General features: G+C 43.4%; 1 protein-coding gene across 19 annotated transcripts in view; it reads left to right on the top strand.

Annotated features, from left to right (window-relative positions):
• Positions 1-21,723, top strand: part of LOC110502777 (RNA binding protein fox-1 homolog 3) — a 756,098-nt gene that overhangs the window by 526,985 nt on the left and 207,390 nt on the right. Inside the window, exon 1 of one of the 19 annotated variants that reach the window (XM_090217309.1) lies at positions 15,186-16,352. The exons of 16 other annotated variants lie outside the window; for them this stretch is intronic. In XM_090217309.1, the coding sequence (XP_090073435.1) occupies positions 16,335-16,352 (18 nt within the window). In that variant the 5' untranslated portion in view covers positions 15,186-16,334. Of the gene's footprint in view, positions 1-15,185; positions 16,353-21,723 lie in introns of those variants that run through there. 2 more of the 19 variants (XM_090217308.1, XM_090217310.1) reach the window with 2 other exon arrangements.

The following is a 21,723-nucleotide window of genomic DNA, read 5'->3' as shown; positions in this document are numbered from 1 at the left end:
ATTTACAACATTAACAATGTCTACACTGTATTCCTGATCAACTTGATGTTTAATGGACTAAAAATGTGCTTTTCTTTCAAAAACAAGGATTTTCTAAGAGACCACAAACTTTTTAATGGTAGTGTATATATATATATATATATATATATATATATATAAATACATACAGTGCCTTGCGAAAGTATTCGGCCCCCTTGAACTTTGCGACCTTTTGCCACATTTCAGGCTTCAAACATAAAGATATAAAACTGTATTTTTTTGTGAAGAATCAACAACAAGTGGGACACAATCATGAAGTGGAACGACATTTATTGGATATTTCAAACCTTTTTAACAAATCAAAAACTGAAAAATTGGGCGTGCAAAATTATTCAGCCCCCTTAAGTTAATACTTTGTAGCGCCACCTTTTGCTGCGATTACAGCTGTAAGTCGCTTGGGGTATGTCTCTATCAGTTTTGCACATCGAGAGACTGACATTTTTTCCCATTCCTCCTTGCAAAACAGCTCGAGCTCAGTGAGGTTGGATGAAGAGCATTTGTGAACAGCAGTTTTCAGTTCTTTCCACAGATTCTCGATTGGATTCAGGTCTGGACTTTGACTTGGCCATTCTAACACCTGGATATGTTTATTTTTGAACCATTCCATTGTAGATTTTGCTTTATGTTTTGGATCATTGTCTTGTTGGAAGACAAATCTCCGTCCCAGTCTCAGGTCTTTTGCAGACTCCATCAGGTTTTCTTCCAGAATGGTCCTGTATTTGGCTCCATCCATCTTCCCATCAATTTTAACCATCTTCCCTGTCCCTGCTGAAGAAAAGCAGGCCCAAACTATGATACTGCCACCACCATGTTTGACAGTGGGTATGGTGTGTTCAGGGTGATGAGCTGTGTTGCTTTTACTCCAAACATAACGTTCTGCATTGTTGCCAAAAAGTTCAATTTTGGTTTCATCTGACCAGAGCACCTTCTTCCACATGTTTGGTGTGTCTCCCAAGTGGCTTGTGGCAAACTTTAAACGACACTTTTTATGGATATCTTTAAGAAATGGCTTTCTTCTTGCCACTCTTCCATAAAGGCCAGATTTGTGCAATATACGACTGATTGTTGTCCTATGGACAGAGTCTCCCACCTCAGCTGTAGATCTCTGCAGTTCATCCAGAGTGATCATGGGCCTCTTGGCTGCATCTCTGATCAGTCTTCTCCTTGTATGAGCTGAAAGTTTAGAGGGACGGCCAGGTCTTGGTAGATTTGCAGTGGTCTGATACTCCTTCCATTTCAATATTATCGCTTGCACAGTGCTCCTTGGGATGTTTAAAGCTTGGGAAATCTTTTTGTATCCAAATCCAGCTTTCAACTTCTTCACAACAGTATCTCGGACCTGCCTGGTGTGTTCCTTGTTCTTCATGATGCTCTCTGCGCTTTTAACGGACCTCTGAGACTATCACAGTGCAGGTGCATTTATACGGAGACTTGATTACACACAGGTGGATTGTATTTATCATCATTAGTCATTTAGGTCAACATTGGATCATTCAGAGATCCTCACTGAACTTCTGGAGAGAGTTTGCTGCACTGAAAGTAAAGGGGCTGAATAATTTTGCACGCCCAATTTTTCAGTTTTTGATTTGTTAAAAAAGTTTGAAATATCCAATAAATGTCGTTCCACTTCATGATTGTGTCCCACTTGTTGTTGATTCTTCCCAAAAATTACAGTTTTATATCTTTATGTTTGAAGCCTGAAATATGGCAAAAGGTCGCAAAGTTCAAGGGGGCCGAATACTTTCGCAAGGCACTGTATATATAGTTGAAGTTGGAAGTTTACATACACCTTAGCCAAATACATTTAAACCATTTTTTAGACAATTCCTGACATTTAATCCTAGTAAAAATTCCCTGTCTTAGGTCAGTTAGTATCACCACTTTATTTTAAGAATGTGAAATTTCTGAATAATAGTAGAGAGAATTATTTATTTGAGCTTTTATTTCTTTCATCACATTCCCAGTAGGTCAGACATTTACATACACTCAATTAGTATTTGGTTTCCTTGCCTTTAAATTGTTCAACTTGGGTCAAACGTTTCGGGTAGCGTTCCTCAAGTTGGGGTGAATTCTGGCCCATTCCTCCTGACTGAGCTGGTGTAACTGAGTCAGATTTGTAGGCCTTGCTCCTTGCTCACACACATTTTTTCAGTTCTGCCCACATATTTTCTATAGGTTTGAGGTCAGGGATTAGTGATGGCCACTCCAATACCGTGACTTTGTTGTCCTTAAGACATTTTGCCACAACTTTGGAAGAAGGCTTGGTGTCATTGTCTATTTGGAAGACCCATTTGCGACCAAGTTTTAACTTCCTGACTGATGTCTTGAGAAGTTGCTTCAATATATCCACGTATTTTTTTCCTCATAATGCCATCTATTTTGTGAAGTGCACCAGTCCCTCCTGTAGCAAGCACCCCCACAACATGATGCTTCGGCTTGCAAGCCTCCCCAAAGTGTATGATCTTTGTCCCCATGTGCAGTTGCAAACCGTAGTCTGGCTTTTTAATGGTGGTTTTGGAGCAGTGGCTTCTTCCTTGCTGAGCGGCCTTTCAGATTATGTCGATATTGGACACGATTTACTGTGGATATGGATACTTTTGTACCTGTTTCCTCCTGCATTTTTACAAGGTCCTTTGCTGTTGTTCTGGGATTGATTTGCACTTTTCACACTAAAGTACGCTCATCTCTAGGAGACAGAACGCGTCTCATTCCTGAGTGGTATGATGGCTATGTGGTCCCAAGATGTTTATACTTGCATACTATTGTTTGTACATATGAACGTGGTACCTTCAGGCATTTGGAAATTACTCCCAAGGATGAACCAGACTTGTGGAGGTCTACAATTTCTTTTCTGAGGTCTTGGCTGATTTCTTTTGATTTTCTGATGATGTCAAGCAAAGAGGCACTGAGTTTGAAGGTAGGCCTTGAAATACATCCACATGTACACCTCCAATGGACTCAAATGATGTCAATTAACCTATCAGAAGCTTCTAAAGTCATGACATACTTTTAATGGCACAGTCAACTTAGTGTATATGAGCTTCTGACACACTGGAATTGTGATACAGTGAATTATAAGCTAAATAATCTGTCTGTAAACAATTGTTGAAAAAATTACTTGTGTCATGCACAAAGTAGAACTATAGTTTGTTAAGTGGTTGAAAAATGAGTTTTAATGACTCCAACCTAAGTGTATGTAAACTTCCGAATTCAACTGTATGTATATATATATATATATATATTTACATCTAGTTACGTATATATATATATTTACATACAGTTGACTATATATATATATATATATATATACACTGCTCAAAAAAATAAAGGGAACACTTAAACAACACAATGTAACTCCAAGTCAATCACACTTCTGTGAAATCAAACTGTCCACTTAGAAAGCAACACTGATTGACAATAAAATTCACATGCTGTTGTGCAAATGGAATAGACAACAGGTGGAAATTATAGGCAATTAGCAAGACACCCCAAATAAAGGAGTGGTTCTGCAGGAGATAACCGCAGACCACTCCTCAGTTCCTATGCTTCCTGGCTGATGTTTTGGTCACTTTTGAATGCTGGCGGTGCTTTCACTCTAGTGGTAGCATGAGATGGAGTCTACAACCCACACAAGTGGCTCAGGTAGTGCAGCTCATCCAGGATGGCACATCAATGCGAGCTGTGGCAAGAAAGTTTGCTGTGTCTGTCAGCGTAGTGTCCAGAACATGGAGGCGCTACCAGGAAACAGGCCAGTACATCAGGAGACGTGGAGGAGGCCAACAACCCAGCAACAGGACCGCTACCTCCGCCTTTGTGCAAGGAGGAGCAGGAGGAGCACTGCCAGAGCCCTGCAAAATGACCTCAGCAGGCCACAAATGTGCATGTGTCTGCTCAAACGGTCAGAAACTCCATGAGGGAGGTATGAGGGCCCGACATCCACAGGTGGGGGTTATGCTTACAGCCCAACACCGTACAGGACGTTTGGCATTTGCCAGAGAACACCAAGATTGGCAAATTTGCCACTGGCGCCCTGTGCTCTTCACAGATGAAAGCAGGTTCACACTGAGCACATGTGACAGACGTGACAGTCTGGAGACGCCATGGAGAACGTTCTGCTGCCTGCAACATCCTCCAGCATGACCGGTTTTGGCGGTGGGTCAGTCATGGTGTGGGGTGGCATTTCTTTGGGGGGCCGCACAGCATGTGCTCGCCAGAGGAAGCCTGACTGCCATTAGGTACCGAGATGAGATCCTCAGACCCCTTGTGAGACCATATGCTGGTGCGGTTGGCCCTGGGTTCCTCCTAATGCAAGACAATGCTAGACCTCATGTGGCTGGAGTGTGTCAGCAGTTCCTGCAGGAGGAAGGCATTGATGCTATGGACTGGCACGCCCGTTCCCCAGACCTGAATCCAATTGAGCACATCTGGGACATCATGTCTCGCTCCATCCACCAACGTGACATTGCACCACAGACTGTCCAGGAGTTGGCAGATGCTTTAGTCCAGGTCTGGGAGGAGATCATACAGGCACATGGAGGCCACACACACTACTGAGCCTCATTTTGACTTGTTTTAAGGACATTACATCAAAGTTGGATCAGCCTGTAGTGTGGTTTTCCACTTTAATTATGAGTGTGACTTTAAATCCAGACCTCCATGGGTTGATTTCCATTGATCATTTTTGTGTGATTTTGTTGTCAGCACATTCAACTGTGTAAAGAAAAAAGTATTTAATAAGAATATTTCATTCATTCAGATCTAGGATGTGTTATTTTAGTGTTCCCTTTATTTTTTGAGCAGTGTATATAGCACCATACGTTTTTTTTATTGTGGGTTAATAGCCATATTCTATTCTTAAAATCCATTGTATTTATTAAATAATTGATTCAGGTATATAAAAAAAGAGCTGTGGCCAAAACACACTCCAAAATATTCTAATGAGCCACAGCCCCTACATTTAAATTATCACTAAAAGAGGAAATAACCCTTTTTTGAACTGCAAAAAACCATTGAGATGCTCAGAGTCATGCTCCGCTTGATACCGGAGCTCCGAGGCATCACTATCAGTCAATGTGTGTATCACTTTATCAGAAGTACCTCATCAATGGCCTCCAAAGTCTTGTTTGATCACATGCTTTTTCAAACCATGTGTGGCAAAATGTGAGATCCCACTGATTTCGCCGTGGGTTCTGTTGATTATTTTGACACTGACATCTACTGGACACTGTACTTACAAATATAGCTAGGGTTTTATCCATAATGTTCACCTGACTAGGGGTGGCAGGTAGCCTAGAGGTTAGAGCGTTGGGCCAGGAAGGTTGCTAGCTCGAATCCCTGAGCTGACATGGTAAAAAATCTGTCGTTCTGCTCCCGGATAAGGCATTTAACCCACTGATCCTAGGCGGTCATTGTAAATAAGAATTTGTTCTTAACTGACTTGTCTTGTTAAATAAATATAAACTATTTTAAAAAGTAGTAGAGGAGAGAACTAGGGGATATTCAGGGACGTGAGAGGATGAGTTTTAATCCCGTTAAAGGCACACTATTTAGAAAATGGTTCTTCATGCACTGTTGTTCTAATAATAGTTTTTATTTGGTGTAGTATAAGCTTCTGTCTTAAGCATCCTAAATAGTGCCATAGATTCAGTTTTTTAAAAATAGTCAACTTGAAGGCAAAGAAGAGAAGCATGATGTAAGATGCAAACCTGATATTCCAACTGATTATAGGCTACTAAAGCCAAAAGCTACACCACGGTGTTATCCTGATAATATTGGAGAAAAAACATTGATCTGATAATCACACACTTCTATTTATTGCTGGCCAGCTGATGTGTACAGATAATGAAGCTCCGAGTAATTAACAGTTTTTCAGCACAATTTGGTGAAAGCGGAGAAGCCTTCAGAAAGCCTTGATTTCCCATCGCTAGTTCCACATAAAACCATCACCCTTCCCAAAGACCCCTTGAGGAAGCCTAATTTCTTAGTGTGAGTCACCAAGGACACCCTTCTGCCACATGTAGAATGCATGGGAGAATTGGCAGTGCTAAAGCCACAAGTGTATAGTAGATTTATAATAATCTATTCTAATTCTGTGGTAAACCAAATACGAACAACAGTGGTGAAATGTGACAACAGGATCTAGGCCTTCAGAGAGACAGTAAAATGATCAATTGCAAATATATTGCAAATACACTAACCGGTGAGTTCAAATACACTAACCGGTGAGTTCAAATGCACTAACCGGTGAGTTCAAATACACTAACCGGTGAGTTTTAACAATATTTCACACTCGTTACTTTCAGAGATAGCTACAGCAAGTGAGCTGAAAAAAAAACTGTGCCACTCACCATACGATTATCATTTGAAAACTATGTTTGAAAGTTAATCTTGAAAAGGGTGATGCTAACACTAATACAACACAAGCTAGTTACTAGCGTGGGAAAACTACTGCTCGCTATTGCCACTGATTATTTGCCCTTGGGATCTCAGCTCTTGCGCTCACATTTTTTTAAACGGTCCCACCCATTGCATGTTAAATTGTGATTGGTTCATTCCACTGTCTCTCCAAAATGCAGCTCTAATACATTTGAATGGCAGAGGCCTTCTGTCCAGCTTCTGGAGTCCTAGCCAATGCCAGGGTGATTTAGCCAGAGACAACCACAGAAAAATCCTGATTGGATATTTTTTTCTCTTCAGTATAGTACTGCTTTTACATCATATCGGAAACTCGTTATTATTAGTTATTTACGTCTAACTTTCTATTGGTTGATTGTGATACTTCCCTAGTATGCAACTCGGTACCTTTCTACCACCAGTAAGCAAGTAAAACATTTCAAAGTTTCATAGCTTCCAACAGGAATTAAACCTTCTCTTTTCAACACAAACTGAAGATATATATTCAGAAGATCATTCAAATTGTTTAAAAGATGAAATAGAAATATGTATATTTTTTTATAGATCCTTAGGCCTTCTCTGAAAGAAGGCCAAGAAAGCCTTCACAGTTCCCCACTGACAGACAGTAGCTATCGATAGTTGTTAATCTCAGATAAAGTATCTGTAATATATAGATGTACTCTACTACTGTGTGGGTGTATGCTCTCCCCACTCCTGTCTCCATCCCCCCACCTCCCTACCCTACCCTACTCTCACCTCCCTCCCTCCCCCCCAGCTCTCTCTCAACTCTACCCTCACCTCTCTCCATACTCTACCCTCACCTCTCTCTACCCTACCCTCTCCTCTCTCCCTCCCCCCACCTCCCTACCCTACCCTACTCTCACCTCTCTCCATACGCTACCCTCACCTCTCTCTCTACCCTACCCTCACCTCTCTCCCTCCCTCCCCCCACCTCCCTACCCTACCCTACCCTCACCCCCCCCCCCAGCTCTCTCCCTACCCTACTCTCACCTCTCTCCCCCCACCTCTCTCCCTACCCTACTCTCACCTCTATCCCCCCACCTCCCTACCGTACCCTCACCTCGCTATCTCCCCCCCAGCTCTCTCCCTACCCTACTCTCACCTCTATCCCCCCACCTCCCTACCATACCCTCACCTCGCTCCCTCCCCCTCACCTCTCTCCCTCCACCACCTCTCTGCCTCCCCCGACCTCTCTCTCTCCCTCAACCTCTCCCCCTCCCCTTCCTCTCTCCCTCACCTCTCTCTTTCTTTCTCTTCTTCTTTCTCTCTCAATCTCTCTCTCCCCCTTCTCTGTCTCTCTATCCTTCATTTAAAAACGTCAGTGGCAGTATTATTATCAGGGAGGCATGATGGAGGAGGACTCTGCCAATATAGCCTCCCAGATGTCTTCACTTGCAGCTGGCCAACACCAGCAAACCTGTAATTAAGACACAACACAGGCTGGCTGGCTGGCTGGATGACACACACACACACACAGGCACACATGCATACATGCGCACACACATACATCAAGTAACAAACACACATATGCAACACATAAGGTGAATGAATCCAACCACTCACTCTGCAGTTTGGCTAGTGTGCTCAGGTGAGCTAATAGGCTGAGAGGCTGCTTTACTCTGAGAATATAATTGGTAGAGGGTGGTGATGGTTGACAGACTGAGGCACTACTTTTTACCAGGACCCATAAGACTCTGGTCAAAAGTGGTGAACTATATAAAGAATATGGTACCATTTGGGACACAGCCTGAGAGCTGGTTGGTCTAGAGGAGCTGAGAGGATTTGAAAGACTGGCCAGCCTTCATGTGGAGCTGGGCCTGAGCTGAGAGAGGCTGAGAGAAGGAGGCTGGCACAGTGTTAGACTGGGAAGAGACTCTCTAGGCAAGAGGGTTGGCTTTTGGCTCTCTCTCCTAGGCTCTCTCTCTCTCTCATAGTCTCTCTCTCTCTCCTAGGCTCTCTCTTCTCCTAGGCTCTCTCTTCTCCTAGGCTCTCTCTCGCTCTCTCTCCTAGGCTCTCTCTCTCTCTCCTAGGCTCTCTCTCTCCTAGTCTCTCTATCTCTCTCTCTCTCTCTTAGGCTCTCTCTCTCTCTCTCCTAGGCTCTCTCTCTCTCTCTCTCTTAGTCTCTCTTAGTCTCTCTCTTAGTCTCTCTCTCTCTCTCTCTCTCTTAGGCTCTATCGAGCAAATGCCACTCTAAACACTCACTCTGTATTGGCCAATAGAAAGTATGGGGGGAGAATACCCACTGTCTGTTTCACACTCTCCCTTACATCAGGGAGGGGTTTCAGGGTTCCAGGGCTGCATGGGCAGCTTCGTAGTGTTTGGGGGTGTGCTTTCTGAGGTCAGCACACAGACCTACAGGATCATGACATTAGAAACAAGGTGGGCAATGGAATATAAAATAAATGAAAGTAGAAGAAATAGAGACAAATATAATATATTATATATATATATAATATATAATAATATATTTTAAAATATTTTTCACTAGAAAATGCCAAATAATACAAAAGAGAGATACGTTTAGAAAGAAAGAAAAAAAACAGATCCTAAAAAGCAATTTTCACCCACTTTGAGGGTCACATCACATTAATAATCAGAGAGCATCCTGACCGGTTGCATCACTGCCTGGTATGGCAATTGCTCGGCATCCGACTGTAAGGCTCTGCAGAGGGTGAGCTTCCTGCCACCCCCCTCATCTTAAATAAGCATGCCCCTATCATAAAATGTAGAACTAAGAACAGATATAGCCATTGGTTCACTACAGACCTGACTGCCCTTGACCAGCACAAAAACATCCTGTGGCGGACTGCAATAGCATCGAATAGTCCCCGCGATATGCAACTTTTCAGGGAAGTCAGGAACCAATACACACAGTCAGTCAGAAAAGCAAAGGCCAACTTTTTCAAACAGAAATCTGCATCCTGTAGCTCTAACTTCAAAAAGTTTTGGGACACTGTAAAATCCATGGAGAATACGAGCACCTCCTCCCAGCTGCCCACTGCACTGAAGCTAGGCGACACAGTCACCAACGATAAATCCATGATAATCGGAAATTTCAAAAAGCATCTCTCCACGGCTGGCCATGCCTTCCTCCTGGCTACCCAAACACCGGCCAACAGCTCCGCCCCCCCGCAGCTACTTGCCCGAGCCTCCACAGCTTCTCCTTCACCCAAATCCAGATAGCAGATGTTCTTAAAGAGCTGCAAAACCTGGACCCATACTAATCAGCTAGGGTAAACAATCTGGACCCTCTCTTTCTAAAATGATCCGCTGCTGTTGTTGAAACCCCTATTACCAGTCTGTTAAACCTCTCTTTCGTATCATCTGAGATCCCTAAAGATTGGAAAGCTGCCGCGGTCATCCCCCTCTTCAAAGGGGGTGACACTCTTGACCCAAACTGTTATAGACCTATATCCATCCTGCCCTGCCTCTCTAAAGTCTTTGAAAGCCAAGTTAATAAACAGATCACTGACCCTTACGAATCCCACCGTACCTTCTCTACTGTGCAATCCGATTTCCCGAGCTGGTCACGGGTGCACCTTGGCCACGCTCAAGGTACTAAACGATATCATAACCGCCATCAATAAAATACAGTACTGTGCAGCCGTCTTCATCGACCTGGCCAAGGCTTTCGACTCTGTCAGTCATCGTATTCTTATCAGCAGATTCAATAGCCTTGGTTTCTCAAATGACTGCCATGCCTGGATCACCAACTACTTCGCAGACAGAGTTCAGTATGTCAAATCGGAGGGCCTGTTGTCCGAACCTCTGGCAGTCTTTGGGGGTACCACAGGGTTCAATTCTAGGGCCGACTCTTTTCTCTGTATATATCAATGGTGTCGCTCTTGCTGAAGTTGATTCCCTGATTCACCTCTACGCAGACGATACCATTCTGTATACATCTGGCCCTTCTTTGGACACTGGGTTAACTAACCTCCAAACGAGCTTCAATGCCATACAACACTCCTTCCGTGACCTACAACTTCTCTTAAACGCTAGTAAAACCAAATGCATTCTTTTCAATCGTTCGCTGCCCGCACCCGCCCACCCGACTAGCATCGCTACCCTGGACAGTTCTGACCTAGAATATGTGGACAACTACAAATACCTATGTGTCTGGCTAGACTATAAACTCTCCTTCTAGACTCATATTAAACATCTCCAATCTAAAATTAAATCTAGAATCGCCTTCCTATTTCGCAACAAAGCCTCCTTCACTCACTCCGCCAAACTTACCCTCGTAAAACTGACTATCCTACTGATCCTCGACTTCGGTGATGTCATCTACAAAACAGCTTCCAATACTCTACTCAGCAAACTGGATGCAGTCTATCACAGTGCCATCCGTTTTGTTACCAAAGCCCCTTATACCACCCACCACTGTGACCTATATGCTCTAGATGGCTGACCCTTGCTACATATTCGTCGCCAGACCCACTGGCTCCAGGTCATCTATAAGTCTATGCTAGGTAAAGCTCCGGCTTATCTCAGCTCACTGGTCACAATAACAACACTCACCCTTAGCACGCGCCCCAGCAGGTATATCTCACTGGTCATCCCCAAAGCCAACACCTTCTTTGGCCGACTTTCCTTCCAGTTCTCTGCTGCCAGTGACTGGAACGATTTGCAAAAATCGCTGAAAATTGAGACTTATATCTCCCTCACTAACTTTAAACATTGGCTATCTGACCAGCTAACCGATTGCTGCAGCTGTACATAATCATTCTGTAAATAGCCCACCCAATCTAACTACCTCATCCCCATATTGTATTTATGTACTTTTCTGCTCTTTTGCACACCTGTATCTCTACTTGCACTTCATCATCTGCTCATTTATCACTCCAGTGTTAATCTGCTATATTGTAATACTTTGCTACTATGGCCTATTTATTGCCTTACCACCTCATGCCATTTGCACACACTGTATATAGTGTTATTTACTGTACGCTTGTTTATTCCATGTGTAACTCTGTGTAACTCCGTGTTGTTGTTTGTGTCACACTGCTTTGCTTTATCTTGGCCAGGTCGCAGTTGTAAATGAGAACTTGTTCTCAACTAGCCTACCTGGTTAAATAAAGGTGAAATAAAATATAAATACAAAATAAATCTCGTTGTTTTTTATCTATGCATTGTCACTTTACCCCTACCTACATGTACACATTACCTCAATTACCTCCCGCACATCGACTTGGTACCGGTACCCCCTGTATATAGCCTCATTATTGTTATTTTATTGTGTTACTTTTTATACTGTAGTTTATTTAGTAAACATGTTCTGAACTCTTATTTTCTTAAAACTGCATCGTTGGTTAAGGGCTTGTAAATGCATTTCACTGTAAGGTCTACACCTGTTTTATTCAGCTCATGTGACATACTGTACATTTTGATTTGATTTGGAACATTACCTACATTCAATTATTATTTAAAATCGGCCAATGAGGGGATAACAGCAAAGGAGCTTATGGAATTTCCTTGACAGCAGACATGACCCTCAGGTAATTTAGGTATGTAAACCCTGAAAAGACCATCTGGTCCCATACTGCTAAGAAGAACATAGACACACATTCACACACACACACACACACACACACACACACACACACACACACACACACACGCACGCACGCGCACGCACACACACACACACACACATAGTATACACACAAACAAACACACACACACACATACATACATACATACATACACACACACACACACACACACACACACACACGCACACACGCACGCACGCACGCACACACACACACATAGTATACACACAAACACACACATACATACATACATACATACAAACATACACACCACATGAGGGGCAGATGAATTTTCCACCAGTGATGGTTGCCTCTGCTGCACCTCATTACATTTTCCTCTCTGTGATTCTGTCCTGGAGGTGTGTGTCACACTGCTTTAGGAGGGTCTTGCTATTTTCCTTAAAGTGTTTATTTTGTCCCCAAGAAGACCTCTGTCTTCAGCTGTCCATAAAGGATCTTTGAGGTGATTGTTAGTGTTTGGCTGTAGATGTTTGTGTAGGGTACCCTGTCCTCCCATGTTAGACCCACGATCTGTTGTAGACACCGGATGTTAAAGGCCTCAAAGATTTTGATGTGCCAGGCATCGGCGCAGTACAAAAGGATGGATAAGCCAAGCTGGTCACTAAAAATAGACTGCGATTTCAGACGTTTGAAAAGGTCCTGGGAACGTTGATATGTTTTTCCTAGGTGCTCACCAAAAAAAGACAAATTATTACCCAGCACTGGGCAGGAACTCAGAGCACCAATTCACAATGCTCTGGCAAGCCTTGAGAATACTATGAATACTGTTCATATCTAGTGTGTAGTTTATTATTATTTTGTTTTAAGCCCTAACCTTAACTACTTTTAGGAGTTAATACCTAAACTATTACCCTTTTGAGTTGTTTCTGTTTTAACCCTGTAACTCCGCAGAATAAACCGTGTAACCAAGTGGAAATAATGCATCAAAAACAAATGTTCATTCATAATACGTCAAACCTCTAAGGGAAACTATGAGATCTTGTTGGGATGACACTGCCTTGTAAACTGCGGTCTTGGTGGGTATTGTCAGCTTCCTGTTCTCAAATACCCTGGACTTCAGTCGCCCAAAGGCAGCAGAGTCCGCACGGACAGGACACTGCCGAGGTCCGTGCAGTGAGGTACGACTTTGACTGTCGATGTGGAAGGTGGACACTTCTTGATGTGGGGATGACTTGTTGCACAATGATTTGCATTGTTTTGATGGCCGATGGAGGTGTAGATAGAGGAGACCACGTTTAGCGAGTGCTGCATGGATTCCTGTGAGTTGAAGAGGAGAACACAGACTTCTGCATATTGTAGTTGGAAGATGTTTTGAGTCGAGGTCTTGGTGGCAACTTGGAGGTTGAAAAGATTGCAGTCCAGGCGAAACTGTATGCCCACTCCATCATCATCTCCCAGGACTCCAACCACACACACACACACACACACACACACACACACACACACACACACACACACACACACACACACACACACACACACACACACACACACACGAACAGCCAAACACACAGGCTTCTCATGCATTAGCTCACTCCCATGTAGCTCTGGCCTAACTTATTCATAAGCCAGACCAGAAATAGACTCCAGGATTTCATAAGAAAATGTTTTCTTTTAGTCCGAGTTGCTTGGAAAGAACAGACATAGTTGTGAGAGAGGGAGAGAGAGAGAGAAAGTTAATGCCCTCAAATCCTTATGGACACATGTATGTGCGTATGACCCACTAACAAACATATGATATGACCCACAGGGCAAAAACTGGTCATTTCAACCCCAAAATTATATGTGATGGGAAATATTGATTGGATTTGCAAAAAGTAATCAACGTAAGGGAATTTAGTATTTTTTTCAACCAACTTTTAACCTAAATTCAATGATAAGGTGACATTTTTGGTAGATTTTTATGTTGAATTCATGTTAGTTAACAACTCAACCAAATGTAAATCAAAACTAGATGTTGAATTGACATATGTACCCAGTGGGGAGTGTATAGGAATGAATGAAACATATGGTGAGTGTATTTGTCAATGAGATATAAGTACACAGTACATCAGTGGAGGCTCCTCAGAGGAGGAAGGGGAGGACCATCCTCCTCAGTGAATTTCATTAAAACATTTTTTTTTAACATTCAAAAAGTTATCAATTTTCATAAAACTATACTACATATTTTCACGTCAACAACTAATTGATTAAAACACACTGTCAAAACAAAACCTCTATGTGCTATGGTAGTAAAATACATATTCATTATTTTATTCATGATTTTTTTTTATACACTTTAAACAAATGTTGTATAACTAAAAGGGGTACTAAAATTCAAAATCAAATAGCTAAATGATCCATGGTATGACAATCTTAAAACAATTCCATATGTCAGCTTGTGTATAAAAGAGAGAGGGAGAGAAGGAGAGAGAGAAAGAGAGAGCGAAAGAGAAAGAGAAAGAAAGGAGGAGAGAGTACCATGTAGAAAGCGAGAGATGGAGAGAATTTAGAGAAATATTTTAAATGGATTCTGTTGGTAATGAGATCTCTGTCTCAGCTCAGTAAAATCTGTGTGTGTGTGTGTGTGTGTGTGTGTGTGTGTGTGTGTGTGTGTGTGTGTGTGTGTGTGTGTGTGTGTGTGTGGGTGTGTGTGGCAGTTAAGAGGTTAATAAGCAGAGTATCTCAGTGGCATATTGACTGTATGGGCTAAATCTGCTGACTCAATGTTGCATCCAGCTTCAAGCCCCCACAAACTCGCGCATGCAAACACACACACACAGACACGCGCACGAGCACATACACATCCACACATCGACGAACCCGCACTCATCACGAAACACTTTGCAATTTGTGAGAACACACCTCAATCTCTCTCACTAACTCTACGACGTTATGCCCCTCTCTTCAGACTCTAAACAGCTCTACACACGCGCACTCACACACACAAACACACACAGATTGGACCTGTCAGCCTCCAGTATTCCCCCTGCCTTTCCCTCGGCCCAGGCTGACTTCTGATTGGCTAACGCTCCGTAAGGCTGAATCCAGCAAAGCCTTTCACTCCCCTCCTCTCCCTCTGCAGAGGAGAAAAAGAAGGAGGGAACAAAAGAAAACAATCAGCTCTGGCTTTGATCTTCTCGTCCTCTCCTTCTTCTGTGTCGCTCTGTTTATGTGTTTGTTTTGAACACGGCGATTTAGAGACCAAACCTCTGTCAGCGACGTCTTCAGCTGTTTACCATATCCAGAACCACAGAGTCTCTCTCTCACCACCTCTAATGCACTACATCGCTCTGTGACTTCCTAGTCACTACAGCTATTGAGGAACAAGCTTTCTCCACTTCAACTCACCGGTAACCAGCTACGAGCAAACAGTCTCAATCAGCCTGCTAGCTACTGTACCAGCAGCAGCATCAGCAAACCTCCCCTCTCTCTTTCTTGCCCTCCCTCCTTTCTGTCTCTTTCTCTCTCTCTCCCCTCCCGCCCTCCCCTCTTTTATCCGTCTCCTGACTGCATGGTGTGCTGTGGTACAGTACCGTCTGTGTAGAGTGAGTCTCCAGGGTCTCTACCCTCTCTGCCTTTGTCCAGGATCCCAACCTCGTTGCACCAAGCCTGGGTACGCCAGCTAGCCCTCACCCCTGCTGCCCCGCCAGTCTGCCGGAAATGGACAAGAGCTTCTGATACAGCCGAGAGTAGCAAGGGAGAGGGAGAGAAAGAGAGAGGGAGAGTGAGAGAAAGAGAGAGGGAAAGTGTGTGAGAGAAAGGATAGTTCAGAGTGAGAGAGGTGGAAGAGAAAAAGGACTGAAAGCCAAAACGGCAGAAAGATTGTAAGAATTGAAATAAAAACAGAGTGAAGAGAAGAGAAAAGGGTGGCAAGTTGGAGAAGAGGAGAGAAAAAAAGAGAGGTACAGTGAAAACGCCTCTCGGCTTCTTCTTCTCTCTCTCTCTTCTTGTTCCCTCTCCTTCGTTCTCTCTCCTTTTTCCCTGTGGCGGAGCGATTAAGAGGTTTTTTTAAAGATCCAGGGAGGAGAGAGTTGCCTGCGAAAGGAGAGAACCAGAGAGAGTGGAGCATTTCTGTCACGCTTCATAGAATCTTCCAGAAAACAAGACTGACCATTCTGGAGACAGACGGACACACTAACGAGACACTGACGGGACACTAACGGGACACTAAAACTCAACAACCAACAAATAACTAACCAAACGACCAAACCAACGAGTGAACTGAGGAACGAGAGAATCGGTAAGAGAGCGAAACAGTCGGACGGACGTAGAGAGAGAAAGGAGAGAGTGCTGGCCTCCCTGCCACCCCTCTTGCCCTCGGCCAAAATGATGATGTATTTCTGGGTGAGTACCTCGCCTGTTGGGGTTGGGGGGTATAGGCTGCACGTTGGGGGGAGTAGGGAAATGCCTGGCCGCTGGAGCTCTGGAGTGGCATATCTGAACTGGAAAGGGGGCCGTGTGGGAGGTCATCACACACACACACACAAACTCATGCACACAAACACACACACACGCTCACACGCTCACACACAAACCCACTCACACATGCATGCAAACGAACACAAACACAAACCCACACATGCATCACAAACATACACTCACTATGATAATAGCTGTAACTGTATCACCCACCGGATGCAAACTTGCCGCATATGTGGACTACGCTCTCTCTTGCCCTCTGTTTTCCTTTCTTTCTCTCTCTCTTTCTCTCTCTCACTCTCTGTTTCCCTTTCTTTCTCTCTCTTTTTCTCTCTCTCTCTCTCGCTCTCTGTTTCCCTTTCTTTCTCTCTCTCTTTCTCTCTCTCTCTCTTGCTCTCTGTTTCCCTTTCTTTCTCTCTCTCTTTCTCTCTCTCTCTCTCGCTCTCTGTTTCCCTTTCTTTCTTTCTCTCTCTCTTTCTCTCTCTCGCTCTCTGTTTCCCTTTCTTTCTCTCTCTCTCTCTTTCTCTCTCTCGCTCTCTGTTTCCCTTTCTTTCTCTCTCTCTCTCTTTCTCTCTCTCACTCTCTGTTTCCCTTTCTTTCTCTCTCTCTTTCTCTCTCTCGCTCTCTGTTTCCCTTTCTTTCTCTCTCTCTTTCTCTCTCTCTTTCTCTGTTTCCCTTTCTTTCTCTCTCTCTGTTTCCCTTTCTTTCTCTCTCTCTTTCTCTCTCTCTTTCTCTGTTTCCCTTTCTTTTTCTCTCTCTTTCTCTGTTTCCCTTTCTTTCTCTCTCTCTCTCTCTCTCTGTTTCCCTTTCTTTCTTTCTCTCTCTCTCGCTCTCTGTTTCCCTTTCTTTCTCTCTCTCTCGCTCTCTGTTTCCCTTTCTTTCTCTCTCTCTCGCCCTCTGTTTCCCTTTCTTTCTCTCTCTCTCGCTCTCTTTTTCCCTTTCTTTCTCTCTCTCTCGCTCTCTGTTTCCCTTTCTTTCTCTCTCTCTCGCTCTCTGTTTCCCTTTCTTTCTCTCTCTCTCGCTCTCTTTTTCCCTTTCTTTCTCTCTCTCTCGCTCTCTTTTTCCCTTTCTTTCGCTCTCTCTCGCTCTCTTTTTCCCTTTCTTTCTCTCCCTCTCGCTCTCTGTTTCCCTTTCTTTCTCTCTCTCTCGCTCTCTTTTTCCCTTTCTTTCTCTCTCTCTCGCTCTCTTTTTCCCTTTCTTTCTCTCCCTCTCGCTCTCTGTTTCCCTTTCTTTCTCTCCCTCTCGCTCTCTGTTTCCCTTTCTTTCTCTCTCTCTTTCTCTCTGTCTTTTTCTCTTCCTCTACTTGATGTTGTTCTCTCCCTCTCGCTCTCTGTTTCCCTTTCTTTCTCTCTCTCTCGCTCTCTTTTTCCCTTTCTTTCTCTCTCTCTCGCTCTCTTTTTCCCTTTCTTTCTCTCCCTCTCGCTCTCTGTTTCCCTTTCTTTCTCTCCCTCTCGCTCTCTGTTTCCCTTTCTTTCTTTCTCTCTTTCTCTGTCTTTTTCTCTTCCTCTACTTGATGTTGTTCTCTCTATCTCCACCATGTGTAATGCAGCTTCCAGGTGTAAACCTGTGTTTTTGTTTGTGCAGTGCCTGTCATGGGGAAAACGAGAGAGAGAGGAGAGGTGGGGAGAGGGTGAGAGGAGGGAGGGAGGGAGGGATGGAGACATAGAAAGGTGGGAGAAGGTGAGAGGAGGGAGGGAGAAGGTGAGAGGAGGGAGGGATGGAGAAATAGAGAGGTGGGAGAAGGTGAGAGGAGGGAGGGATGGAGAAATAGAGAGGTGGGAGAGGGTGAGAGGGTGAGTGGAGGGAGGGAGAAGGTGAGAGGAGTGAGGGACGAGAAGTGGGAGAGGGTAGATTCCGCTGAATCCCAGTAAAAAAATATTTTATTAAAGCTGGTTTTTATCTGGGATACGGGATTCTATGATATGAACTTATCCTGAGAAGGCCCTCCATTGTGGCAGCCCTGCCGGAATTCTCTCCCGGTTTTGTGTTTTCAGAGAGAGAACAGGAATATGGAATTAGTTGACTTCTGGTTTGGGGTAGAGATCGGAGATTTGATTGTCTGGATGATCTTGATGATTCTTTTATCATGTAGACCTTGACAGATTGTCGAATGTATCGATGTTGTGTTGTTCTCACGTTGTGTAGTTCTCACGTTGTGTTCAAACGTTGTGAATATCAGTGCACCGTCAGTGCTCTAAGAGAATAAGAGATCTTATAGTGATTGGTGTACTGTGCATAGTCTAACCCACAAATCCCCCAAATGACGTACAACAATTTGCTTTGGGCAATTCTGTGTTGTGTTGTGTGGTTGGCTGCATGCTGAGAAGAGGAAGTTGGAGGAGAGAAAGGAGAAATAGAGAGAGAGAGAGAGAGAGAGAGAGAGAGAGAGAGAGAGATGAAGTTCTGCGATGTGCTTTAAACCTGCTGTTCTGACCTCAGCTGCTCTATGCTGGATCTGACTGTCAAGTATTACTGTACCAAGTATAGATCCTTGAAAACCAATAAAAGTACCAAGATCCCTCACTATAACTCTGTCTTTATCTTCAATTCTCCACTCTTCAATGGCCCGTGCACACTCAGGTTGTTCAACTGATGTACAACACATTTGCCAAAATGGTATTGACTGTTTTCAACAAGTGTTGTGGAGACACTGCACTCCGTATAAACATTTTTTGCACAGACAAACTCTATTGTATCACACATATCTCAGTTGTATTACAACTGTTGTGTCAAATGCGTTGTACAACCTGCATATGTATCTTGCCAGAGAGAGTCTGTATGTGTATATTTCTACAACGCGCTCCTTTACTCCAGATGAATAGTGCCTAGTGGTGTATGTGTCTTGAAGGATTTAATGATGGCCTGAGTGGAGTGCCTGTCTGCCAAGTTGCCTGTCTGTCAGTATGTCTGTCAGTCTGTGAGTGTAGATCAGGAGCTAGCTATCAGGGCTACCTGATACCTCAGCTACCTCAGAGGAGGAAATCCTACTCAGTGAATTTCATGAAAATAAAAATAGTGAAACATAAAAAAGTTATCCTTTTTAGATACAATTATCCTAAATATATTCACATATCACTGAATAACTGATTAAAACAAACTGTTTTGCAATGAAGGTCTACAGAAGCCTCTACAGCACCCTCTAGAGTAGCACCATGGTGTAGCTGGAGGACAGCTATTTTCCATCCTCCATACATTGACTTCAATAGAAAAACATGGGAGGCTCTCACCCACTTCCATAGACTTGCAGAGTAATTATGATGACTTCCGGGGGACATACGCCGACCTATCAGAGCTCTTGCAGTATGAACTAATATTTTGTCCATCCATTCAAAGGATCAGAGAATGAATCTAGTACTGAAAGCATAAGCTACAGCTTTCAGTACAAAGTTTGGTGAGTAGTTGACTCAAAGAGAGAGAAAAACAATAGTTAACAAATTCTTTTCATCAAACATTAAGGAAAAGCAGTAGAGAGAGAGAGATATTTCATTGTATTCTTTTCTTCTCAGTTTACCTTTCACTTACTTAGCTATTACAGCTAATTTAGCCTACTCAACAGCCTGACTCAAACAGAGGGTAAGGCTATCCAACACTGCAACTCTTCAAGGTAAGCTTTCATAACTGCTAAACTGCTTGCTGTACACTGTACTGCATGATTGTACACGTGGATTGGATTGTGGGTCTACTAAAGTGTTAGTTGTAGTTTGTTGACTATAATGTTAATACGGCGACAAGCATGTAGGCTGTGTAGCGGTTAGCAGTTATGGTATAAAGGTTTGGCTCTGAGAGGTTTTTGCACCTGTTCACAGACAGCTGTTTTGTTGTGCAAAACAGCTGTCCACAAGAGAAGGTAAAAGGTGAGAGGAGGGGAAAGTGTAGATACGAGAGGGAATTATACTACGAGCAAAGTGATGATGCTGTGTGGGTGCTATGAAAGTTAACTGTGTGTGTGCATGTGATTTTGCAAAATATTTCTTAACCTACCTGAATTTGTCCAATATAAACTCTTGTTTTAGTTGCAAAACTCAACTAGATGCAGGCAAGAGTGTTCAAGGCGGTATTGAATGTGTAACTGTCTGTCATCTTAATTACTCCAATTTGTCTCTCATCCTGTGCCCCTACGTTATAAACTTTCATTTGTAGTCTAGGTTGTAGCAACCTCATGATGGGTATTTTTTAGGGCAAATTCGAGTATCATGTAGTAGCCTAAACCTATCGATGTTACATTGAGCTGGTTGAATGGAATATTAATAACAGCCATCCAATATGATGTAATAGAAATAAGGCCATGCTCATGAAAAAATAAATGTGCTCCCACTGCAGTACACTATGTTACATTAATCATTCCCCTTCATCACTCTACCTCACCTGCATCCACTGCTAGACAGGGATTGCATCCCAATTGGCACCCTATTCCCTAAATAGTGCACTACTTTTGACAAGAGCCTATGGGTCCATTTAATCATACAGTGATTCACACAGAGGAAGGGTGGAAGACAAGAGAAGAGGTAAATAGAGGAAGGAAGAGGAAGGAAGAGGGGAGCCCCATAAAGATTGATCAAAGACGAATCAGGAGGAGAGGAGTATGGCAGAGGGTTTGCGGAAGCAGGGAATGTCAAAGCTGATAGAGGAGAGGAGGTTGTCCAGGTGTTTACCGAAGAAGAACAAGGGATGGAAGGATGAGAGGAGGTCAAAGGTGTTGACCATCTAGTTCTCCTTCCGTTATTCATACTGTACATTGCTGGGGAGGAGAGAGGGATGGAATGACGAGAAGAGAGGAGGATGGAGGAGATGAGAAGAGAGGCGGATGGAGAGGAGAGGAGAGGAGAGGAGAAGAGAGGAGAGGAGAGGAGAGGGATAAAGCAGAGGAGAAGAGGAATGCAGCTGTCTCCTCCTTCTCTCTTCAGTGTGTCAGTAAGCTAATAAATAATTGAATGTACCAGGCAGGGGACTTGAGGAGAGAAAGAGGAAAGAAAGAAATGTAGAGAGAGAGATGCTGCTAGGCAGCAAACAGTTCACCTCCTTGTTTTTCCTCATTTCACTGACTAAATTAGTAGACTGAGGTAGTTCTCCCATCAAATCTACCAGTGGCTTGAATAGCATGGGAATCAGCACAGGGTTAAAGTTGGTTTTTGAGTTTGACACCACTGGTACTTGATGGAACCAGGAAAGTCATTTAAGAACCAATTCTCATTTACAATGATGTCCTCAGAGCAGTGGGTTAACTACCTTGTTCAGGGGCAGAGTTACATATTTTTTTAATTTGTCAGCTCGGGGATTTGATCTAGCAACCTTTTAG

This window comes from Oncorhynchus mykiss, chromosome 23 (assembly GCF_057628025.1).
Source record: "Oncorhynchus mykiss isolate SJ-2025 chromosome 23, ASM5762802v1, whole genome shotgun sequence".
Taxonomy (NCBI): domain Eukaryota; kingdom Metazoa; phylum Chordata; class Actinopteri; order Salmoniformes; family Salmonidae; genus Oncorhynchus; species Oncorhynchus mykiss.
The sequence above is the reverse complement of the archived record's forward strand: the minus strand, read 5'-3'. Positions and strand labels throughout refer to the sequence as shown.